Genomic DNA, 26,666 nt, shown 5'->3' on the forward strand with positions numbered 1-26,666 from the left:
AAATTTTGATATTTTGCGATCTTGATGAGTTTTTTTCTTGCGTATTTACCGCATCATGTAAAGCGCATTTGTGCCCTCATTGGTAGAGTTTTGAGTGTTTGCTATTTCCGGGACTGGGTTGTTGATTTTGTTGTAAATCACGTTTTTGGCAAAAACTGCTATTTTGGTGTGCTTTTGCAAGTTGAAAGTGTCTAATTGTGATTGCCGATGATTTTGGAGATTTCTAGAAATTTTTAGATTTTTTTGGATTTTTTCGACAATGTTTTGGATTTTTGGGTGATTTTTATCATTTTCGGCTCAACGTGAGCGTCGTACAAAATTTTACGAGCCTCAGGTGTGCAATTTGGTAAGGCATCGGCGTTCGTGACAAGCGGCAGTCAAATCTGGACCTCGACGGAAAATCAACTCTGATGGCTTGTTTACGTGAGAACCACCTCTGCAGGTGATCATTAAGGTTTAAATAATTCAAATCTCCTTCATCTTCAACGCACCCATTATACTCTTTCTCGTGCCCATCCCCACTCGCTCTCAAACGTTTAAAAAACTCTCTTTTTCTCTCTCTTTATAGTCTCCAGAGCAACGTTGAAGATAGTCAACGTCTAAGATGACCAAAGACCCACACACACACACACACACACACATATATGCCCTCTCTCTTTCTCTATCTACGTGAATGCTGCCAAGTCTTCCAAGTTCCGCTCTTCCAACGCCCCAGAATCAGTGCCAACACGGCCAATTCTCTCTCTCTCTCTCTCTCTCTCTCTCTCTCTCTCTCTCTCTCTCTCTCTCTCTCTCTCTCTCTGTGTGTGTGTGTGTGTGTGTGTGTGTGTGTGTGTGCTTCGTGCGAATCGTCTTTCTCTCTCTCTCTTCCCCTACAATAGAGCGCCATAATGGCGCTGATTGCAGACAACCGACACACACACATAGGCACTCAATCTAAAATGAATCGTGAACGTCATCTCTCTAGACTCTCTCTCTCTCTCTCTCTCTCTCTCTCTCTCTCTCTCTCTCTCTCTCTCTCTCTAACTTTCTCTCTCCCGCCATTAGCTCTTGGGACTGCTCGCTTAGCCTCAACCTGCCGCCATCGCCAGTCAACACCAAGGTAAGCTTAAGGTAGTATATTTATTTTCTTTTTTAAATCTTATTTTTTAAATCAATTTTCATATAATAACCCCCCCAAAAAAATCAATCAAAAGTAGATTAAAAAATTAAAAATAGAAAAGCACAAAATCCCTTAAAAATTATGAAAAAAAGAGAGAAATAACTTTATTGGAGATCTTGAAGAATCACAAAAAAACCATTAAAAAGCTAGAAAATTTTAAAACTAAAAAATTTCTTTTAAAAATCACATTTAACAATAAAAGTTTTAAAAACTCATTAAAAAAAACCTAAAATTCACCAAAAAATAGAAAAGTGAACAAATCTGATTAAAAAAATATTTATTAAAAATTTCAAAAATTCATTAAAAAATAAAAAGTAGATCAAATAGATCACACGAAAAAATAGAAAACTCATAAAACCTTCCAAAAAAATCCATAGAAATTATAAAATTCCCCAAAAATATCCTTAAAAATCAAAAAATTCTCAAATTTTTTTGTAGAAAATCAAAAAATTTGCAAGAAAAAAAAGAGCAAAAAGTGTTCGAGAGAGTCACACACCGCAAAGGTGAACAACTCGAGAAGAGCATCTAGAAAAAAATCAGACAAGCGAGAAAAGAAAACCGAGATGAGCAAGCTGTGAACCATAGAAACATTCATAAATTTCCAAAAAGACCAGAAAACAAAACTACGAAGAATCAAGAAATTGGATTTGCGTCAAAATTCAATCGGCTAGGACACATTCACACGAAACTCAATCGAACCTGAATTTTGATAAAAATTTGGCCATTAGGGCATTGTCACGCGTCAAAATTGCGATTCACAGCTAAGGATAGCATATTTTGCTAAAAATTGGTTGAATCCGAGTTGTAAAACTCGCATGAGTTCAAATTTGATCGAGAATCAAAGAAAACCCTTGGGAACCGGGACTTAATCATTTCAGCCAAGAACATCACCGTTCAAGCCTAGTTTTGGACAGTGTTCCCACAATTGAGTCAAGGAACGCCAGAGACTATAAGTCATTGTGCACACCACAAATTGGCAAGCGAGAGTAATTTCTTCGCAAGTTGGGTCTAGAATTGGACAAACAGGAGAAGGAAATCACATTGAATTGCATATTAGGCTATTCATAACCCAGATTTTCATTGTTTTAAAGACCGCATATTCGAGCTAGAGTTAATCAACTCTTGTGAGTCTGAAAAGCATTCAACTACAAAAATTCCTTTGGCCCAAGTAGTTTAGTCAAGCTGAAGCAAGAGAAATTTGACGCTGCAACATCAGAATCTGCTAGGAGACATTTTTTACAAGAGCCAGCCACCGACATGGACTCAAATTGAGCCGAGAGTTCAAGTACAGCAGAGCTAGCCATTAGCAGTGGCAACATAGGCAAAAAGAAAAAAAGCAGGTTTTGCAACTATATGGCTAGAATGGAGACAAGGTCTTATATGCAGATTTAGAAGGCCATAGGTATCTTATGAGTAGCAAAAGCAACGCAGGAGCCACAATCGTATTGATCAGAGTGAAGCCAGATCTGAGAACTTGCAGACGTTCATAGGTTTTAGTGGAGTCACGTATTGCAAGCTCAAAAATGAAGTGCAAATAGAAGTGTAGAAAATAGATCCAAATGCTTATCCAAACATTTGCACAAGCCAGCAAACCATACAGTTGGTACATATGTAATCAGGATCATTGTACATGGATTACAATGGTTGAATCTACAGTTAAGCGTTGGAAATAGAAGATCCAATAGATCAACCAATAGGAGCCAGTCTAATTAGAGAACCAAGTCAAAGGCCGTACAAAGGTCAATATGGAGCAATCTACAACTTGATGCTCATTGTTCTAAAAGAAGAAGTTGACAACTTGGCCAACATAGAAGCAGAAACTACTCAATTAGAGCCTGCCATGACAAAACCAAATGAAATACCACCCTTCATGGTGTATTGCTCATATTGTGGAAGAAAAGGTGGACATCTTTCAGAAGATTGTCCAAGAAATCCAGCCAACATGGACACAACAACCGCAAGGCAAAGCCTAGAGCAAGCTGGAACTGTGAATCCCGATGTAAGTGCATCTAGCTCCTCATTTTTTATGTAATCAGATGATTTTGCATTACCAATAGAAGCATGACAAAGTCAAAATTTTTATAAAGATGCATAGACACATGAAAAGCTTAAAATTGATTCTTTGAACAACAAATTCATGCGTCAATTTGGTCAAAGCATTTAGTATCACCAAAGGTCGAAAAGAGTGTAAGGTTTGTAAATATTTGTGCATCCACTGCCACAAGTGTGCAATCATTCACGAGTCTAAGGGACACATCAAAGCGAACATTATTAGCATTGTATGGTACACATAATTCATATTCACACTATGTAGACTAAGACAGACAATGGTACAAAAAGGACTAACCAGTGTTTGAACGGCCCACATACCAGCTCATAGAAGTGTGTCCAGTTATAGATTAGAAAGGTTGCTTCATTCCAGAGGATATAATCATTGTAGCCCATCCTCTCTAGAGATGAATGACATTACTCGAGTGAAACCAGAAATATGTTCATAGACAAACTCTCCTCCATTGGAAATAGCTTCAACGTTGTGATCAAACGAGCATATACTTTGATCAAAACATCTGTAGATATAGGCGAGAGTCAAAAATCTATGATGCCTTGGGTCCTGAAACCACAGAAGCTCATATCATAGGAGACCCATGGGAAAGACACTATTAGGGAAAAGATAATGCTATCTATAGCTTAACTTGGGAAATTATGTGTTATGTTTCATGGAGATACATAGGCATGCAGAAGGTTTACAACTGCAAAACATCGATAGTGCTACACACAATTCCAAAAGGTGAGATCAAATCAAAGTCAAACAGTCTTGAGCACAGCCCATGGACAAAGCTTTAGTGATCACCCTAGGAAGGGGGGAGCTACCAACCCATCAAGCTCAGCTCTTGTACCAAAAAATGCTACATCAGTTAGAAGCCCTTAAACTTCTAACCAGTAGAACCCTTCAAAGCAAAAACCATTGAAAGATCATATGGTTGTTAGAAGATTCCAATTGACCCAGATTCCATCAAAATTTGATGACAAATGGTTCTATGAAGATCATCAAGGACAGAAGTTTCAGTTGATCTCCACAAGTCAAAGTCAAAAGATGATGAATCCCATAATGTTCAAGCAATTGTATGTGACCAAGCTCACATATGCATATCGAGATGCAAATGGAAATGAATATCAACAAGTTCATGACCTTGTACAAACCCATACGGATGGTTCGACTAAAGTCAAAGACTATCATAATATGGTGAAAAGCCTCAAGCTGTCGGAACAGGTGGTAGATAGGCTAAAATCAACAGAAAAAACTCAAAAAGCTACACAAAAGTCACCACCGAAATCTCCTCCGAAGAGACAGTTTCTGCCAAAAAGTACAATAGATCTTTTAAGATCAAAGTTACTCATATGCAGGTAGACAATGCTCAATAGTTCCAAGCAAAAGGTGCAACATCACAAGCAAATGAGCCAACATCGATTGAAGCAGGTAGTCAAAGCAAAGAAAATGAAGATAAAGATCAACCAAAGGACGCAACCATACCAAAGTTAGTCATTTCAAAAAGAAATCTGAGAAGATCAAGTACAATATTACTGGTGAAAACAAAGAAAAGCTATCAAGTGAAGTAAATCTAGATTTTGAGCAGATAAGAACCTCATGTCTTTTCACACTTGGAAAAAATTACGACCAACCACAACTGGAAGATGCTCCTGAATTCATTAGCATATCTAGAAACAAGGAAGCAGAATAATGGGGAATCATCTCCACTGCCATTCAAATAGGGTCACAGATCATTATAACCCAATTCCATGTGATCATGATCACGACAAAAGATATAATAGATAACATCATATTGGGAATGCCACTCGCCCAAAAGGTTCTAGAGCTAAGGAGTTCAAGGAATATGCAGTCGTCTCATAGACAACAAATAATGAAGACTAAGACTGGTCATCCGCAGACGACATCACAAATTCCTCAAGCACAATCAAAATGGAAACCGATACCAAAGCGGCATTGATTGAAGATGAATCATCTGCATCCAATAGAACTTCAGAAGTGCTTAAAGCAGATCAAGCATCAAGAAGTGCATATCAAATAGTGAAAATTGAATCCATGAAAGCTATTGAGCAGAGAATTCCACCAAAGCAAGAAGTTAAGAAGATCAGGGTTGCGGATACCTAGGAAGCTATAGGAAGTCCAAAGATCTAGATATTGCCAATTGAATCAGCTAATGTAAGTCAGATTGGAAAACAGATTCTCAAGCCACCCTCCATAAAGACACAACTAGATCAAGATGAGACTATGGCAAAAGCAAGACAAAAATCTTCAAGAAAACCTCCAATGAGAATAGCTATAGTCCTCACAGTAGTGCAAATGGAGGAAGTGTCAAATGCAATGCTCTATTAGATAAAGAAGCAAACTGCAACATGGTTGCAGATAGTATCCAAAGAATACTTGATGTCACTCCAGGTAAAAAGGATAGCAAAGAAATGCTACATAAGGCTACAAGTCAAGATTAAATGGCTACTACACTTAGCATCTAGAAGCATGAAGAGCAGGTAAAGTTTCATGTAAAGTCTTCAAACGACATGCTTGCATATGTCATCCTTGGACATCAGTGGTTAGACCAATATAAGGCCTACAGAGATGATACAGTCCTAATACTCTCTTTTCCAAGAGGTAGCCAACAACAATTACATGTAAGTACCATTAATTCCAGGTTCAGAGTTGCAGAAGTCACAAGAATCAAAGATAAATCTTGTAGACAAAGGTAAATCCAAAGTGAACCTTCCATTGACTAACACAAAAGGTGTGACATCATTTGCCTCTACATCAAAGAACCCTCATGGATCAGCTTCTTTAAGCAATTCAAGCTTTCAAAACTTCAAATCAGGTGCTGACCCAAACAAAACCTCTAATGAGCCACTTAGAAAAGCAAAGGTATTCAGCCAAGTACTCAAGAAAGCAAAAGAAATTCAAGCAAGTATTTGTTGTGAGCAGCTTAGTAAAAGTCAATGATTCGACTTGGATTAAAGATAGGAAATCAACACAAAAAAACAAACAAGGGATTTACAACTAGATCCCTCAATTTTTAACCTTAAACATTAAGTTTCAACAAAACAAGAACTAGGATTTTTCATTTTCAATCGGAAAATTTACACTACAAAACAGATATGTGAGCACTAGTGCTTTGAGGCAACCTACCCTTGAGACATTAGCCTACCACATGGGGTAAAGAAGTTGGTGGCCTTGCCAAAAGTGGCAGGGACAAAAGATGATGAACAAGGTGGTGGGCAATGCTTACATATCCCCGATTTCTCATGCAAATTGAAAATTCTCATCTGTAGTTCCATTGGACCTTGATTTTCAAGGTAACAGATGGGACTCTTTACTTATAACTCCCAGTAAATACAGTGCCGTGATTGGACAATCACTTGTTGAGGTTGAGGTTGAGGTTGAGGTTGAGGTTGAGGTAGTGTACCAAGGAAATCCTAAGGCTTAATCTAAAAAAACATCAATAGCCAAGATAAAGCTCTCTCATGCGTGCCCCTTTGTACATCTCGACCTCCAGTCAACTATACGATGCTACGTCGTGACATTTAGTTACAGATACATATTCTAAGCCTTGCATGTTGCACCTCAATTGGGCTTGCCTTGCCCATTGTAGAAACTCAGCCCCTCTCGTTCCGAACATGAACTATTTCTCTCCTCACTGATTTGCCACAACGCCTCATATCAGCTCACATGCTTGTTGGCAACTAAATTCCCACTCTATCTGTTGCAAATTCATATGAATTGGTCAACCAAACCTGCGTCATATTTTGAAGTATCAATGCCGATATTTCTCTCCAACTTCCTTGGGCGTTTGTCTCCTTTATGCAAGCCTGGATGTGTTAACAAGGATTTCGTCCTCTTCTGTCACGTGCAGCCGACGATCACAACATCCTTGTGTGGTAACTCCAAGTTCGTTGAGGATGCCATTGCACCCAATATAATCATCATCTATGTACATCCATCACCTTTTCTACCCTCCAATGCACCTACCAATGCTCTCTTACCCTCTCCCTAGCCATCTTCGCCAACACAAATGACTAGGGAGAGGGAGAGGGAGTGGACATTTAAAACAAAATAGAGAAGAAAAGATAAAGTTTAATGTCTCTCTATCCATTAGTATTCACGTGGACTGCTAGGGAGAGGGAGAGCACATGGCAATTTACAACAATATAGAAAGAGTTAAAGTCTATCTACCCATGCAGGTTTAATTTCTCCTTTCCTGTTGCACTTTTATGTTCTCCGCTCCAAGTTTATTGGCCTTGACTTTGAGATCAAAAGTTTGCAAGATGAGTTTAGGGTAAAAGCCCCCATTAGTACACAGCTCTTGTGATAAGATGTGCGGTCTCCCTTCAGGTATCCAGCCTTGTTTGAGTTAGTGGATGGGACAATCTAAGGTGGATCGTTCCTATTCATAGGGAGAGTGGATCACACCCTATGCACAACTATCCTTCAAGTGACTCGTGCTTGTACAAAATTGCTTATATCCCCTTTTGTGCATCAAAAGTGTGAGATCTTGTCACAAAAAATGCATCTCAACTACAAGCAAAAAGCCTAGCCTGCAAGGAAGAGGACAGTGAAGCGCATCTTTTGTGCCTCCGCTAGTTGAATTTGTCAAAGTGTCCATCCAAGGTTTTCTTGTTTGATTGTAAGTGTCCCTAAGTAAGGACATTTACACTATCTTAAATCCAACATATTTAGACGGATTTTTTACTTCAAAATGTTCATTTTTTTAAAACCTTGAAAGTGAAAGTACAAGAAAAACTATATCCAAAAGTTTTCAAGTTCAACTAAGAAATTTATACTACAAACCAAGCTATGTGAACAATGTGCTCTCTCTCTCTCCCCCCCCCCCCCCCCCCCCCCCCCCCCCGCCCCCCTCTTTTCTATGGCAAGGATTTCCAAAAGAGCTTGGACTTATGTTTTTTATGCATCCATATAAGTAGTCACATCCCTAAGCTTTGCATTTGTCGTGCATATAAATGTGTAAACATCGGAAACATCCTCAGTTTGTGTTCTTTTTTCTTGTTAAAGAGTTTCTATATTGAAGAGTAAATTTTATTGTTGGTAGAATTTTGATCATTTTGATTTGATAAATTGGCCCTCTATTAGAGCGAATATTTTTCACGAGCACGTTGGTCACACTTGGAAGAGACTTTTAGTACGTATCAAGATGGAGCACTAGACTTGAGAAACTTTTCAATTATGAGTCTATCATCTCGCTCGATTTTTGGTTTGCTCGGTAGATCTCGCTCTGTGTTTGGTAGGACTCCTCCTTGGAATGCGACTAAACTTTGTAGGTTAATGCCCCTTGGGCATCATCCTAAAGTCTTGTAGCATGTGGATTCCACTTCTTGAGGTTGGCACCTTCAACAAGTTTCCATGCCCCATCTGAGTCGCTTCCGTGAGTATTGATATTATGTTAGTGTCAGATAGCTATGCTACAAACGTCCGTCGCGGTGACCCACTAACATTTTCACCTTTGCCGAGGATAGTGATCTTTAGGTGGTGAGTGATCAAGTCGTACCTACTCGAAAACTTTGATTTTGATTTTCAGTTCATTTACACATAAGCAATTAGACAACTAGAAACGGGGTTTAGTGCTTGGTAGAGTTCAGGAGTCGCGAGGACTCACTATATCTATTCTCAAGAGGTAAAGAGGGTTGTGATTGAGATAGACAAAAAGCATTTCATTCTCCAATTTTCTCATTACTTCTAGAGTGTTGTACCGATTTTCGTTTTGACTTCAAGTAAACAAACCAAAGCAAAAAAACAAGGGTGAAAAAAGTAAAAGAGCAAGAGCCACCAAACAACAAGATTGAAATCAGGGTGGTGCAATTAGATAAGTTAGTGTTCTTTATTTTGTTTTGGTTCTGTTTAGTAAGGATTGATGCCTCTTCCCACTGATGTGCCTCTTAGAGGTATTTTCTATTGTTTGTTATTGTGAACAGGAAGGTATTACAATAGCTCAACTTTCAAACATCATGCAATCCTTATCAGGTCCACTCATCAAATCGAGCTCGATGGCTAGCACAAACAGGTGTTTCTTCTCCATTCTCATCACTGATTGTCTTTTCTAGAATTCATGTTTGTTTGCCTTAATCATGATTGGTAGCAAAGTATTTCACGCATCTGCTTAGTATTAGACATTGGATTCAATATAATTTTATGTCATAGTCCCTTCAAGGTTTATTAATCAAGAATTTTGGCTAAGCTAGTTTGACCAAGGTAGAGCGTTACAGATCTTCTATTAATATCGTGGAAGATACCTTCTTAATTCCCAGTGGTAACTTTAGGCTCTTAATCCAATATTATGAAGCATCGTGTGTAGTGTGTAAGTGCTTTCTAGTGGGCTTAATCCATCTTAAGTATTGTAAAGGAAGTTTGACTATTGTGATGAGCCTGGGAGGGTGACAATGTCAAAATGAGCCCCAAAGTTACACAATTGAAATTCAATGAAAGTTAAAAAAGAACCCAAAAGATCAATTAAAGCTCTACATGACAACAAAGTCTATAAAATAAACACTTTGGGGGGTCAACAAAGGGAACAGTTCAGGCGATGATTTCGTGTGTGATTTTCTTTATCGTATCGTAACTTGAAAGTCTTCTAGGTATAGCCTCTAGTCAACCATGGGACATGAAATAGTTTGCTCTCGTGATTAAACAACTTAATTGACTAGGGAGAAATTAAGAAGCTTGCCCATGGTATTAATATTTGACCTTTAGTGACTAATGATAATTAAACTAGCGACGCTAGACTTTTTGATTCGTTGACCTTCACAACTATTCATTAGTTCGATTATATTGCATTTTAATGTTTACGACTCAAAAAAATATTTAATATTTTGTTACCAATCATTCTTTGTGCTTATCCACTGCATATGGCTTTTAATTACCCATGTTCTTATGAGAATGCAATTATTGTGCTATTTCTTGTTGATTTTGCGGTGTTCGAGCGAAGATCAAGATTACGCTCTGGCTGAGAACAAGTGCAACTTCTTGTAATGTTAAACTTCTTGATTGAGGGCACATCCATAGGCCACTACTCTCATCACGATGTTTAACTACTACAAGACCCATATGAGTGGATCCATGGAGTTCCTGTTTTTCAAACAAACCTTCCGAGGATGGAATTTACATTAGGAAGGGGGCATGTTAACTTTGTGTTTCATCCTTATTATTATTTGTATTTAGTTATGGTCTGGGCTTGTCGGTCATGTAGGTCCATAGTCTAGGGCTGGTGATCGTCGATGAGAGGCGCACTAAACTGCACACCAAACTCGTTTAGTGCCAATTGGCTAAATGTGGGCGTTCGTATGTGAAAGGGACGGACCCTACCCATAGATAAGGTTGTAAAACTATTCTTTTAAATCACTCTGAACGTATGAAGCTAGCTCTTGCCTTATCTTCTTATTCTGTTTGTCTGTGAGCGTGAGAGAGAGAGAGAGAGGGCGTAGGCGATCGAGCAGCGGAGTACGAGGACAGTGAGGAGGACGACAACAGTGGTGGCTTCTTCCTCTCGACACGCGCAAGATTTCTTCAGCGGCAACAGCGTAAGAGGTGAGTGACACACCATCTGTAGTCGTAAAGCTTATTTGTATGTACAGGTTGTGTGCTTGTAGCCCCTGTGGCTCGCACACGACGTTGGGAAAGCTCCCCGTAGTTGACTCTCTCTCTCTCTCTCTCTCTCTCTCTCTCTCTCTCCCCCCCCCCCCCCCCCAACCAAAGGCTACATGTCTTCCCGATTCACTTTGCGACTCCATATCCCCTGACATTGTGCTTTGCTGGGTCTGGCATGCGAGAGACTAGGAGCATGGTAGCTCAAAGCAGCAAGAGATGTAGCGTTCTATGCATGGTTCAAGGAGGATATTGGAGGCAAAGACCTGTGGGATGGGTGTTTACCTCGATGGGGAGCTCCTGGCTGCCTCAACCTGAGTTGTTTCAATGCGATCTACTATCCCCTCCTTTTTTGGTAGTGGGAGAAGTCGCCCTCTATCTTCCAAAAGATCTGTTTTGAGTGTATCTATATAATTATAAGGGAAAATTACCAAAATACCCCTCTAATTTGTGGAAATTCCCAATATACCCCTCAAATCTCAAAAATTCCCAAAATACCCTTGTATCTATTTTCGTTGGATCTTCAAGATTTTCTAATCTTTGTTCTTGTTTGAGAATTGAGCTCCGTTTTTGAGTGCTTAGCATGTGAGTTTTTTCAAAGGGAAAATTACCAAAATACCCCTCTAATTTGTGGAAATTCCCAAAATACCCCTCAAATTTCAAAAATTTCCAAAGTACCCCCATAATTTGTCATAAATTCCCAAAATGCCTTTGAAATTTTCCAAAATTCCCAAAATACCCCTGGTTGTGAGAGTAAATTTCTCTAAAAACAAAAAAATTTGTAGCTTTTCATAAGAAGGGTGATTGTCTACCATACAGGATGCTAAAATTGAAATTTGAGTTGGCTATGTAGGCTTTGAAGATGAATTCCTTCATTATTTTTAGACATAATTTCCTTTTTTTTTGGGAGGTAATTTGAAAAAACTCACATGCTAAGCACTCAAAAACGGAGCTCAATTCTCAAACAAGAACAAAGATTAGAAAATCTTGAAGATCCAACGAAAATAGATACAAGGGTATTTTGGGAATTTTTGAAATTTGAGGGGTATATTGGGAATTTCCACAAATTAGAAGGGTATTTTGGTAATTTTTCCTTTTTCAAATTACCTTCCAAAAAAAAAGGCAATTATGTCTAAAAATAATGAAGGAATTCATCTCCAAAGCCTACATAGCCAACTCAAATTTCAATTTTAGCATCCTGTATGGTAGACAATCACCCTTCTTATGAAAAGCTACAAATTTTTTTGTTTTTAGAGAAATTTACTCTCACAACCAGGGGTATTTTGGGAATTTTGGAAAATTTCAAGGGCATTTTGGGAATTTATGACAAATCATGGGGGTACTTTGGGAATTTTTGAAATTTGAGGGGTATTTTGGGATTTTCCACAAATTAGAAGGGTATTTTGGTAATTTTCTCTAATTATAATGGGGAAGAGATTCCGACCCCTCCCCCGAACACGTGGCGCTACCACCTTCTTCCGGCAGCTTTCGCAATTCAGGCCAGTGTGCTCTGCGTCAGGTTTCACAGTGGACAGGCGAGAGCAGTCAGTGGTCACACACACACACACACACACACACAGAGAGAGAGAGAGAGAGAGAGAGAGAGAGAGAGAACGCGATCATGAGCGAGAGACGGCTGTAGACTGGATGTTGAAGTCATTTCAGCATCCAACTTGGCAGCAGCAGCGCCTCTTGCGGCCGATGCTCCTCCTCGAGCCTCACCTTCAGCAACCTAACAAGTTTGCACCTAAATCGCCAGCATCGTCGTCTTCATCATCCAAATGCAATCGAGTGCCACACTGTCCATTGGGTTACAAACTACCCCAGCAAGACTAGGGGGGCCTACATCTGCATGAAAGGAGGCTCTCCCAATGAAAAAATGAGTAAGACTTCCGCAGAGAGAGAGAGAGAGAGAGACGTACTGCGGCTAATGAGGGAGCATGCTTCAGCTAGCTTGGGCGCCTTTAATAGAGCAAGGGAGGTGCGCTCAGATGGAGTGGCTAGAGCTTGGCTTCCTCCAACACAAACCGCGACAGACGAGGACCCAATTGTCTAAAAGCTCAGCAGAGTTGAATTCCACCTATTCAAGGATACTTAAGCCAATGGCAATCACCAGAATTTTGCTGCGCTTAGCGGATTTTCTGCCAAAAAACTTTTTAGGACTAAAGAGCCATGTTTTTTTCCACCACATCTTTGCCTTGCTATAAAATGAGACTAAAACAACTATTCATAATTGGATTCGAACTCGAACTCCCATAGCCACATGGAGAGTAAGGGTCATTACTATGACCAGTTCGAACCAGGCTCGATGGTGCTTGGGAGGTGCACTTCAAACGCGAGTTGCAAGTGCTTGCCACCTTCCTCTCTCTACTGGCCTACCACCTGTGCCATTTGCTTGGTGGGGATGACCTCTCTTAGAATGCATTGATTGCTAGATATGTCTAACTCGAGTAGGGCCAAGAAGCTCTAGGCTGGTGCACTTCAGTTTTTAGATAAGATTCTTTGTCCTAGCTCCTCGCGATGCCAACTTGCCTAGCTCCTGCGCAAGTTGCCAGTGCTTGCACCTTCCTCTCTCTACTCACATAGCCACGTGGAGAGTAAGGGTCATTAATATAACCAGTTCGAACGTGGCTCGATGGTGTTTGGGAGGCACACTTCATTTTTTAAGAAAAGCTTCTTCTGCCATGGCTCCTCGCGGCACTAGCTGGCGTGCCTCTTGCATGAGTTGCCAACGCTTGCCACCTATCTCTCTTGACTCGCCCACCACCTACCATCTACTTGCGATGTCGTCTCTTGGAATGCATTGATTGCTAGATATGTCTAACTCGGGCAGGGCCAAGAAGCTCTCGGTTGGTGCACATTAATTTTTAAGAGAATCTTCTTCTGCCCTAGCTCCTCACGGTGCTAGCTGGCTTGGCTCTTGCATGAGTTGCGGGCGTTTGCCACCGTCCTCTCTCTACTCGCATAGCCACCTGTGATCTGCTCGGCCAATATGTCGTCTCTTGGAATGCACTAATTGCTAGATATGTCCAACTCGGGTAGGGCCATGAAGCTCTAGGCTATTTTTGACGGATGTGAAGCAAGGGTGTCTCTCTCAGCAGGATGAAGAGGGAGGGCATCTCTCTAAACGCAATCACGTACACTTGCACCTTGCGGCCATGTGGCTTTACACAAGATGCTGATATGGACAAAAGAATTCACGATGATATTGTTAGACTGGGGTTGTTGAAAGAAAACGTCATGCTTGGCACTGCCTTGGTCGACATGTATCTCAAATGCGGTGCACTTCATAAAGCACAAAAAAAGTGTGCTTTACTTCTGAAAGAAAACGTCGTGCTTGGCACTACCTTGGTTGGCATGTATCCCAAATGTGGTGCAATTTAAAGTTGCGAGGAGCCTCCTATCTGGGATGTTGTCTCTTGGAATGCATTGATTGCTAGATATGTCCAACTTGGGTAGGGCCAAAAAGCTCTGGGATATTTTCAGTAGATGTGAGCGAGGGTATCTCTCCAGATGCAATCACATATGAAGTGAGGGTATCTCTCCAGATGCAATCACATATGCTTCCATCTTGAATCCAAAGATCAGGGTCATGAAGCTCCAAGCTGTTTTCAGTAGATGCAGAGAGATGACATCTCTCCAAACACAATCACGTACACTTGCACCTTGAAGACATGTGACATTACACAAGATCTGATATGGACAAGAGAATCCACGTTGATATTGTTAAATTGGGATTTTTGAAAGAAAACGTTGTGCTTGGCACTACCTTCGTCGATATGTAACACAAATGTGGTGCACTTCCTAAAGCACAAAAATTGCGTGAGGAGCTTCCTGTCCGGGATGTTGTCTCTTGGAATGCATTGATTGCAGGACATGTCAGACTTCGGCAAAGCCAAGAAGCTTTGTGTTGTTTTTGGAAAATGTGAAGCGAGGGTGTCACTCCAAATGCAATCATTTGCTTCCATCTTTGAAGGCAAACATGGCAAGGCAAAGGGGGAGATCTGCGATGAGACATCTGTAGCTTGACGTCCAAGGCACGACATGATGACGAGGCCAACGTATGCTCCAAGACTGTGCTAAGAAGAAAGATTTGTACCAAATGATACATGATGATATTCATGATTGTGGGTTGCTTGAAAAGAACACACTATCTATAGCCTACTATATATAAGGTAGTGAGGAATTCCAGTCCCTCCTCCAACCACGTGTTGCAAGTAGCTTGATCCGGCTCTATTCCCTATAGTCTCGACGACATAGGCGGATAGCGTGCACGCGCACACACACACACACACACACACACACACACACACACACACAGGCCGCCGAAGGTGGCCGGCCGTACTAGTACCACTAGAAGTAGGTGAATTGAGGGTTCAATTGCATTTCTACATTTTGTGCATTGTCCATAATTTTTCCTATTTGTAGCTGAGAGACCTTTGTTCATTGCTAACCATGAAAAAGACACCTACAATGGGATTGATGGGGTCCTAAATATTATTGAAAACGAATCTTTTTTGTCCAAGACTTTCTATTTCATGTTTACTCTTAAATTCTCTGTTAAACTCACCCTAGAGGCTTGTGATTTTGTCTTGAACTTTTTTCCGTTGCGCTAAGCCTTCTATTTTTAGTCCAAAGGGGTGTGATTTAAATCCAAGAATTTTCCCTAATTTCCAGGTAACCTATAAACATTTCCAATCCAGCTACCAGGTTTTTGTTTTTAAATTCTACCCGTTAAACAAGAAATTGTAGGTTGGAGAAATTGTATATAATTTCATAGCTTAGTTATAATTTTACAAAACAAAATTTACAAAGGTTTGATTTTCTTTTGGTGAATCTCTAAAGCCCAATATTTTATCAGAAAATGCTCCTCTGGGGAGAATTGCTCCCCACCAACCTTAACACTAGGTTGGTAATGGGACACTTTTATGTCCTGTGAAGTGACCATTTTCCTTGAATTATGTCAAGAGTTTCAAAATGGATTTTGAGGTGCTATCTATCTAGAAAGTTGTCTCATGAGCTGAAAAAAACTCGACATTTTTTTGGAATATCAATTCCATCTTTAACATTGTCCTTGCATAACATTTCACAACCTAAACTGTGTGAAAAAACGGGTCCTGTTTTTGGCTTTTTTCAACTTTTTGCAACTATATCACTCTAGAATTCATGTTTGTGAGGTCTATAATGCTAGAGAACTATCTTTATTAGTCCTCAACATGTCCTGATGCTTCTAGGGAGAAATAAATATTAAAGTTGTAAGTTATGACCAAATTACAAAAATTGTCAAATCCTGTTTTTTAGCCAATTTTAGCTCTTCAATGATTTTTTTGGTGGATTTCATGATATCCAAATTCATTTTTGATTTTCTATGTCGCTTATTGTAACATAAAGCTAACATTCCTTGAGTTTTGGGGCACCTAATACCCTATTTTGCATAGTACACAACGATGGTTGATTTTTTCATTATGAAAGAAAACGAAACATTCTAGTATATCAAGTATAGCTTTTTCAATATTGTTAGTTTCTTGTGACAACTACATGCATTTTGTAGGTAGTAACCATATCTAGTCATAAGGATCAAATTTGGCTAGATATTGAATAGTTTCTATGGGATTCTACAACTCATAATGTTCAACCCAGTTTTTTCATGTTTGCATGTTTGCTGTATTTAACACTTCATCTTTGTCCCCAAGATTCCCCTTGGTAAGAGATGTATTATTCTTTTGATATGCTCCATGGCTCCTTATGAACATAAAAGACAATAGAGAACTAAGAAAACATGCATATATTATTTGTATTGAGCGTGGCTATAGAAACTTTGATGATAGGTTTGCAGAATGGTAAAAATTCAACTTTTTTGTACCTATTTATTTTGGCAAAACAAAAAATAGCGAGTGAGAAGCAATCATATGTTCTGATCACCAACCCATTGAAGTTAACTAGGGAATTTATCTCAAGTCCTACAAAAATTCCTAATCTTATTTTTACACAACAAAACGTAAGAAATGACTGTTTTGATAAAAATTCACTGGTCCATCAACTTTGGAGGCTTGGTGTGACCAAAAGATGAAAAATTTTACAGGTTTCTTATTTTTTCCATGCTTAGTAGGCCTTGAACTATAACCTTATGAAAAGATTTTACAAAATGAGTGAATCTACTATGGTTTTGGAGGTTTTTTTCAAAACCATGAAAGGACACTTTTATCTCCTGTTAAGTTACCAACCTAGTGTTAACGCCTCTTAGACCTTAGAATCATTTGGAAAAGCCAAAAAATCAATTGCCAATGATGAAACTCTTTGCACACGACTGTGTGTGTTTTGCTTGAAGGTATCACGAGTCATACCAATACTACAAGAGACCTTGAGGCACACATGGCTTCAATAACTCAATTATAAACAATGCTAAAATAGCTCTAGTAGTGCAAAGGACACTTTAAAAGGAAGAAAACTCTAAAGTAAAAATAAGCGAAAGAAAAAAAGTCTTCTGATTTTCCATTATCATTGGTCTTTTCGTTTCCTAAACTCACCCTTCATTTTTCATTTCCTAAACTTACCCTTCATTTATGCAGTTAGGTGACCCAAGGCTCGTTTTTGAAGGGTGACTTTCTTCATTGAAGGGTAAATTTTTAGCTATTCTTAGTCAAACCATATTTAGGCAAAAATTAGAGGGTTACTCAAAGAGTTTTTTTGGGGCTACCCAAAGGGCAAATGCTATAGAGTTGTATTTTCAAGGATTTTTTTATAGGACAAAAATATAGATTGATTGAATTGAGATATTGGGCACTCATTTAAATGAAGAGTGTGTAAATCTAATGATGGAGATCTCTTGTGTTTTACTATTGTTTTTTTTTTATCAAAAAAAAGAGTAAAGGTTTATTTTTCATCACTCGTCACTAGGAGTGTGGTTTTTTTCAATAAGCACAATGTTTTTATCAAAAAAGGGAGTAAAGATTTATTTTCATTATTCGTCACTAGGAGTGTGGTTTTTTTCAATTTTTTATTGCTGCATAAGTTAGTGGGCACTCATTGTGAGAAAAAGGCTATCAAGAAAGTTGAGTGTCGATTGTCTCAAACGATTTTTTTGGGGTTGTTTAAAGGGTATCGATATCTTGTTTGATTTCAAAAGGAAAAGGATGGGCAGAGTCGTTGTGAGGGTAGGTTGAAAAAAATGTGCTTTTCTCTTTGAACACGCATCCAGGGAGTTTGATTAAATATTTTTATGGCTCTCTCTTTGTCTCGCAGACACACAATTGTGTAGGGGGTTCTCTCTCTCTCTCTCTCTCTCTCTCTCTCTCTCTCTCTCTCTCTCTCTCTCAAAATATCCATCTCGTTGTTGGAAGTGGACATGGGCAAAGACTCTCCCTCTCTCTCGTTTGTTGCTTCGACAGTCTGTGTGTAATGACAGGGGTGAGTGTGAAGTGTTGGATGGTGATCGCCTTGCCAAGCAAAGCTGTGGCGTGGGAGATGATGGTGATAACAAGCGCATGAAGGCACGAGCGTAAGTGATATGGGAGAATCCTCCTCTATGTCCTATATATGATAAACTGGTGAGATCCGTAGGATTCTCATGGGAGTGCGAACGGGAGTCAGAGGGAAGTATGCATGGAACGTGCAGGGCAGAGTGCGCCATCAGGGAAAGGGCGATGACGAGCTAGGGTTGCAACAGCGCAAGCCATATACTCTCTCTCTCTCTCTCTCTCTCTCTCTCTCTCTCTCTCTCTCTCTCTCTCTCTCTCAGCATGCAGATGCCTTGCGGTCATGTCGCAGAAGCAAAATGCAGTAACAGAAAGATTATGAGTTGCAATGTAAAGGTACACCAAACTTTGCCATGTGGTCACATTCAGGTGGTGGAATGCAGTCTAGCGGAACATATCTCCTCAATACAATGTCGCTCGATGGTCGATGCGAACTTGCTTTGCGGCCATAAAGCCACTATACAATGCCATTGACTAACCTCAGGATTGCCGCAGTCTTGCTCCTACCCTTGCTCTCATAAGCTGCCTTGTGGGCATAGCTGCAGTGGTACGTGTGCAAGGTGCCAAGGTGAGCAGCATGTGAGCATTTGCAACCACCCATGTGCAATTCCCTTGCCCTGTTTCCACAGATGCAAGTCGCCATGTGGTGCACATGCAAGCCCTGTGGCCTCAAGAAACCATGCCTTAATCGATGTGTGCATGAGCATTGCACCCATACTTGTGAGAAACCTTGTGTCCCATGCTTACTGCCATGTCCTTGGATGTGTGAACACTATTCTTGTAGTCTTCCTTGCAGTTCTATATGCACAAGGCCTCGATGTGACACACCTTGCGACAAAGCTCTAAAATGTGGTCATCCTTGTATTGGGATGTGTAGTGAGCCATGCCCCACGAAGTGTCAGGTATGTGACCCAAACACTCCTGAGCTATTCACAAGCCAAAAAATTAGGAAACTACCATCCTATACCCTCTTTGTGCAGCTTGTAGATTGCAACCACATTTGCGAGGTGAGAAAGCTTGACAGCTACATGGATGGACCTAATCCGCAGAAGAATTGGTAGGTGTTTTATGGCTTTGAGATGACTAACAATCTTTGCATTTAATGAGTGCAGGCAAAGGAGTGTGACAGTGCTATTGCATACATGATACCTTTCTCTAGTGTCTGCATGGTGTAATTCCCATTTTTGTATCTGTACTTCTGTAGTCAAGAAATTACAGTTGATATTCATCTCATTTTGAATGTTTGAATATCAATCTGACATGTCTTGGAATTATCCAATTCGCTAAAGTATGGTGATTGATCACACTTGAGAGAGAGAGAGAGAGAGAGAGAGAGAGAGAGAGAGAGAGAGAGAGAGAGAGAGAGAGAGAGAGAGAGAGAGAGAGAGAGAGAGAGAGAGAGAGAGAGAGAGAGAGAGAGAGAGAGAGATTGGCTTTACATTGGGGGACACAAGAAGGGAGAGGAGGAATTGAAGCATCATGGAGCCCATGTGCCTGCAAGAGAGCATGCAGCTGGGCACGCAATTGGCTATGGAAAGAACAGAGTAGCTCACTCTGCAGGGGGCCAGGCCGCTGCTGCTTTTGCTCATCATGAAGGCCCTCTAGAGAAGGTGAAGAACAAGATCAAAGGCCAAAAGCAGCTGCATGAAGGGGGTCGTCAGGGCGACGATGAAGGCAAAAACAGCTTCAACAGTGAGAGCGATGGTGAGAGCGGCCGTAGGAAGAAAAAGCATGGACAGTGATGGACTCTTATAAGTTCTAGGTACACAAAGCCGGCCTCCTGCACTTCATGCAGCACAATCGATAACCATATTGCCTTGTTGATGTAACTTGATGTATGTCAGCTCACTAGAAGAGCCTTTAAATAGGCTTGATTACATGCAAAGTTATTGAGTTTTGATGTAACATAGGTAGAGCCTAGAGGTTCATTTTTTCTGCATGCTTCCAATTCTTGATAAAGTATTAACATTTGCAATTTTGAGAGAGAGAGAGAGAGAGAGAGAGAGAGAGAGAGAGAGAGAGAGAGAGAGAGAGAGAGAGAGAGAGAGAGCATGGCATAGGATGCTTCTCCCACAAAGTTTTTGCATCCCTCGACATAGGAAAGATGTGTACCTTCCTGTGTCTTCACCTCACACCTTCCTCAATATTCTCTTGTGCTTCATATGCTAAGCATCACACACACAAGATATCGGCACTTAGCTTCATCGTAGACACCTTCAATACAAGTTGATCGATGTCTCCTACTTCAATGAACAAGACCACAACAGAACGGCATAAGCTCCACATTGTGAGGTTACTTCCATTCTTAGCTCTCTCATCATGCTTTGATAAGCAATCGCGAACAATTTCTCAGCTGATGTGTGAAACAACATCAAAAAATATATATATATATATAGGAAAAATTACCAAAATACCTCTTTAATTTGTGGAAATTCCCAAAATACTCCTCAAATTTCAAAATTTCCCTACATGCCATTGTGCGTTATTTTCTAATCTTTATTCCTTTTTGACAAATGAGATCCGTTTTTGAGTGCATGCCACTGCTAGGGATGTAATTTGCCACAAATTACCTCCAAAAAAGGGCAATTTATACCTATAGCAAATATCTCCAAAGCCTACATAGCCAACTCAAATTCTAGATATGCATCTTGATTTGATAGACAATCATCGTTCTTATGAAAAGCTACAATTTTTTTTTAATATTTGGAGAAATTTGATCTCACAACCAAGAGTATCTTGGATAATTTGGAAAATTTGAAGGGCATTTTGGGGATTAACGGCAAAATATCAGGGGTACTTTGGGAATTTTTAAACTTTGAAAGGTATTTTGATGAATTTTAACAAATTAGAGGGGTATTTTGGTAATTTTCCCAAATATCTCTCTCTCTCTCTCTCTCTCTCTCTCTCTCTCTCTCTCTCTCATTCATGAGAGCGCGCCACATCTCACTTTCCCTCTCGTTTATTTTCTATTTTGTTAAACATAAGTCGATATGAAAGATATGAAGATGTTATGATTATGAAGAGACATAACCAGGGCATGTAGAAACTTCCTTTGGTCAGGAGATCCGATGAGGAAAGGCCTAGCCAAGGTCAATTGGGATGTATGCTGCCTCCCCAAGGCACGGGGGGGCTCGAACTGCCCAACTTCAGTAAATGGGCGGACAAACTTGCAGTTAAACTCATCCTCAGAGCATTGGACAATCCTGAAGAGGAGTGGGCCTCCTTGTTGTTTTGGAGCATCAGCAAATTCAAAATTAAAGGAAGCAATGGGATGCTCCCTCTTCCATGGATTTCAATCTTCTTTGGACCTTTTGAGGTAATGCCCAGTGGCTCCCCCCTCCTTAAATCGCTGTGGGGAGCTTGGAACAGATATAGAGACCACTTAAGAATTAACTGGGACTCTAAGAACTGCCTTAGTCTAAGAGCCCACGAATCAATGTGGTGGTCAATGCCTCTGATTCCCCCCCTCAATCAGGTGCATAGTAGGATAGCAAAGCGCATTCATAACAAGGGCCTCACAACGTGGAGAAATTTGTGGCACAAGCTAGAGCACAGGTGGCTCTCCCTGACCGAGCTCACAAGTTGATTCAACCTTCAACCTTGGGAAATATCATTGATTGATAGTAGGAAATCCCTCTTCCCAAAAGAGGGCTCTCCCTGATCGAGCTCACAAGTCGATTCAACCTTCAACCTTGGGAAATATCATTTATTGATAGCAGGAAATCCCTCTTCCCAAAAGAGTTGGAGTGGACTCTCTCAAGCGACCTTGACCCCTCCACCAAGGCCTTGTATTGGTCAAGTGGAAGTGCTCTGTCTAACCCCCCCACTCTAGCCCCAAACCTCGTGGAACCACTACACACTACACTCAACAAAAAATGGAGGGCTGCACTGGATCGCCGACAATGGGCATTCAAATTCCAGGCAATTTGGAATAGAGGCATCCCAACCAAACATTCAATTTTACTTTGGCTAATCCTACACAAGGTAGTATGGACTGGTCATAGAATGAGGATTGCAGGGTTAGGTACTGGGCTTTGCATGCGATGCAACAGTGTTGAGGAGGACATCCCACATCTATTTATGAATTGCCCTAAAAGTCTAGAGATTCTGTCACCTCTGAGTGATGGGCTAGGATGCACTTTAAATTGGAAGCAATTACTGTTAGGGGATTTAGTGTCGTTATTTTCAGTGGTTTGGAATAGAATAAGAGGGGATTTTTTCTGGATTATTTGGTCTGACCGTAATGACAGGCTTTTTAACATAGCTTACCAGACTAAAAGTCTGAGAGAACTGTTTCGCTGCTTTTCCCTTCAGGTGAATGAGCTAAAGCTTGATCAATGTCGAGTGTATGAAGCCAGCTTCAAGGTACTCACGAACTGTATGAGCTACTACAACAGTGCTAATATCAACAAACAGCAAGAGGTGCTTCTCGATGGCTCCTATACACACATGCAGAGAATGCTGGACGAATGCAGAGCAGATGGGGAAAGATTAAGAAGGCTACGTCATAGCAATGGAATCCGGCTAGTTGCCCGCCTGCATGATTTTATGGAAAACTTGACAGAGTAGAATGTAATTTTGAACACCAAGTTTTTGTAACTATTGACCGAACCTTACCCTTTGTGGTAGTTTTTTGTAATTGCCCTCTTCCTATAATATAAATCTGCTCTCGCTCTTTATGGAAAAAAATAAATAAAAGAGATTATGATTATGATACTCTTTTATTTTAGGAGTCGAGCAACATCGTTAAACACAAAAAATTGTACTTGATTTGATGTAGATATATATTACCAACGGCAGATATATATTACCAACGGCAGGCCTTGTGATTTTATCACTTGTTAATATTCTATCCTTTTCTTGAAAGATAAAAACACTTTTTCCCTTTTACCGAAGGATAAAAGTGCCTCTCAAAGGCGTCGAAGCCTTCAAAAATTACTCTTAGGATATTTTGAGATTGGAGAAACCCAATGACTCAATTATAAATCGATTTCCAATGATAAAATTGTTCGTTCACAAGTGTATGCTTTGGTTGAAGGGGGTAATATAGGAGAACTCCAGCCACACACACGGATCCCTTAGAGACTCAATTTGGAAACGTAAGAAAATCGATTGCGGATGATGAAATTGTTTGGCTACGAATCCGTGTTTTGGTTGAAGTTGTCACAACTCAAAACTCATATAAACAAGATAGGAGACCTTGAGGTACGCAAGGACTTGTTAGACTCAATTAGAAATGCAAAAAATTGATTACCAATGATGAAATTGTTTGTCCATGCGTGTGCGTGTTTTGCTTGCAGGTGTCATGAGTCCTTAACTCATACGTATCAATAAGGTGCCCCCACACGAGGGGGAAATCGTAAGAGAAACCAGATTTGATGATTGATGGGACAACCCTTATACACACACCCACTAAATGGTAGAGGGGGTAAGATTTGTAAATCTAATTGTACCCCTTTGAGGTGCCATTAGGGGGGGAGGGGGGTGGGTTTTTTGTTTTGATTTGGGTTGGGGGGGGTGGGGGGGGGGGGGGTTTGTTTTGTTTTTTTGGGGGGGGGGGGTTGTTTTTAGCAGTTACCCCCCCCCTCCCCCAAAGAAAAAAAAAGAAGGTGTGGGCATTCCCTATTACAAGAGACCTGGAGCCACACAAGGACTTCTTAGACTCAATGGGAAAATGCAAAAAATATATTGCCAACGATGTAATCGAGTGCGTGTATGGTTTTGATTGCAGGTGTAGTGACTTATAATAACTCATAACTCGTACCAATAATGGAGGAGACTCTAAGGCACACAGGGATTTCTTAGACTCAAATGGAAAATGCAAAAAAAATGATTCCCCCAACGATGGAATTGTTTGCCCAGATGATAGATAACTCATAGGCCTACCCAGTAAGTAACACAGTAGACCCTGACGAGGCGCACACGAATTTCTCTTTCGTTCTCACCTAATAAAGAGAGGGAGAGTTTTAAACGTTAGGGCCCATGTAGGAGATTGTTTTGATCTGGAGCTTTCTTTCGTCACCAACTGTGATGTCCTCCTCGCATCGGCAGCAACAACAGCAGGGATGCAAGCCCCTCTCCCTCCTCCTCTCTTTTCTATGGCACCACGCTCCCATTTCCCCCGGAGTCTGCGAGCTTCTCGAGCACGCCATAGCCAGCAGCATTCCGAAAACGTGCATTCCCCTCCTCTCTTTCTTCACGAGAGCGAATGCAGGCCGGCATTAGCGTTTCATGGTGGAGAGCCTCGAGTTGTCTCTTAGCTACAGTCTAGCGAGCTTCGATCTCATATATTCACTCCTCGATCCTCATTGAACGGCATAAGCTTGCCGGAGTTTCATTTTTCCGAGAATGGAAGCAGCTCTCTGGCCATGGCTCCATCTTCTGACGCTGATGTGCATTTTCATCTCTGGAACGCTCGCCTTTGATACAGGTAGGCGGAAATCTTGGCTCACTCAATACACATCAGAAATATATTTGATCCTCAAGCGTTAATTCACTCGCTGCAGGCGCATGAGACTAGCGTATGCTATCAAAGAATGTAGCTTGACATACTGCATCATTTTTCTTCTTATGTTTTCCATGCCTGACTCTTTCTTTCTTCAGGACAAACTAAGTATTCTTCATGCTTCACTTCTTTTCTTAGCTACTTGCGTCACTGTTCTTCCCAAGTTTCTTGTCATTGTCCTGTAATTCACAACTAGATATGTAGAGGCAAGCTTTTTATCATGGTCTCTGCGTAAGTTTGCAAGTGGTGTTAAGCTCTTCAGCTGCTTCTTGAGCTTTGTAAAGTTTCAACTATAAAGATCTATCTTTCGATGCCTGTGCCTTTTAGAAAAGTTAATATTGCTGGCAATGTCAACACTACTTGACTGATAAGGTTTATATGAACAAAAGTCAGGGGAACGAAGCCTTCCATAACAAATGATACTCTGAGGGATGATCCAGTGGGGAGATTAAAGGTGTACGTGTATGAGCTTCCAACAAGGTACAACAAAGAAGTGGTGGAGAGGGATGAGCGCTGTTTGGCACACATGTTTGCAGCGGAAATTTTTTTGCATGAATTTCTGCTCTCCAGCCCTGTCAGAACACTCAAGCCGGAGGAGGCAGACTGGTTTTTTACACCTGTTTATACCACCTGTGATCTCACTAAGAACGGACTGCCCCTCCCCTTTAAATCTCCCCGCATGATGAGGAGTGCTATCCATTACATTTCTACCCAATGGCCTTATTGGAACCGTACAGAGGGTGCTGACCACTTCTTCATTGTTCCTCATGACTTCGGTGCATGTTTTCATTACAAGGTCTGTATCCACTATACCTTATTCTTATGCATGGTGGTTGTGCAATTAAAAACTTTTTTTCATTGCTGTCGAATGGGGTTTCTGTCTAGTTTTGGACGCTATATTGGTAATAAATTCAAGACTGATCTGTCAATTTATTGCAGATTTTTATCTTTGGGAATCCTTTTGTGAGGGAGGGCTAGGCTTCTTTACGATATGCTGCTTTTCCTTACATATTAATCTTTGCATTCAGTTCTGGCATGTGAAGCATCTGTCTCGGCGGACCGATAAGTTTATTCAGAAAACAGTATTCAGGTTTGGCACGTCTTTGACTAAATTTGTTTGTTTGTAATGTCAGGAGGAAAAGGCAATCGAAAGAGGCATTTTACGTGTTTTACGGCGTTCAACACTTGTTCAGACATTTGGGCAGAGCTACCATGTATGTATGCAGCAGGGCTCCATAGTTGTTCCTCCTTATGCTCCAACAAAAAGGATAATGGAACATCTGATACCTCCAAGCACGCCTCGCTCAATTTTTGCTTACTTCCGGGGCTTATTTTATGATGTGGGAAATGACCCTGAGGGAGGCTATTATGCCAGGTCGGGAATTTCATCATTTTTTGTCATCCACTTGAAATGTAACATTTTTTTTGTAAGCATTGAAAAGGAGAAATGTTGATGAACAGTACCTAGCACTGGCTTTGTGATGATGCAGGGGAGCAAGAGCTTCTATCTGGGAAAATTTCAAGAACAATCCCTTGTTTGATTTGTCAACTGAGCATCCAGCTACTTACTATGAGGACATGCAAAGAGCCATTTTCTGCTTGTGTCCCTTGGGGTGGGCACCCTGGAGTCCTCGCCTAGTTGAAGCTGTAGTATTTGGATGCATACCTGTCATAATTGCGGATGACATTGTGCTGCCATTTGCAGATGTGATACCTTGGATAGAGATAGGGGTGTTTCTTGCAGAAGATGATGTGCCTAAGCTTGATACTATCTTGGCCTCTCTTTCTGCAACTGAAGTTCTTAAGAAACAGAAGGCCTTGGCGAATGTCTCCATTAAGCAAGCAATGCTCTTTCCGCAGCCTTCG

General features: G+C 40.6%; 1 protein-coding gene across 1 annotated transcript in view; it reads left to right on the forward strand.

Moving 5' to 3' along the window:
- Positions 1–24,245: 24,245 nt before the first annotated feature.
- LOC147457280 (putative beta-1,4-xylosyltransferase IRX10) overlaps positions 24,246–26,666 on the forward strand; it is a 2,739-nt gene continuing 318 nt past the window's right edge. Inside the window, exons 1-4 of the mRNA XM_086512218.1 lie at positions 24,246–24,725; positions 25,190–25,596; positions 25,934–26,175; positions 26,291–26,666. The exon at positions 26,291–26,666 is cut by the window's right edge and continues 318 nt beyond it. Coding sequence (XP_086368344.1) covers positions 24,644–24,725; positions 25,190–25,596; positions 25,934–26,175; positions 26,291–26,666 — 1,107 coding nt within the window. The 5' untranslated portion in view covers positions 24,246–24,643. The remainder of the gene's footprint in view (positions 24,726–25,189; positions 25,597–25,933; positions 26,176–26,290) is intronic.

Source organism: Adiantum capillus-veneris, chromosome 5 (assembly GCF_014529385.1).
Source record: "Adiantum capillus-veneris isolate H3 chromosome 5, ASM1452938v2, whole genome shotgun sequence".
In the NCBI taxonomy this organism is placed as follows: Eukaryota; Viridiplantae; Streptophyta; class Polypodiopsida; order Polypodiales; family Pteridaceae; genus Adiantum; species Adiantum capillus-veneris.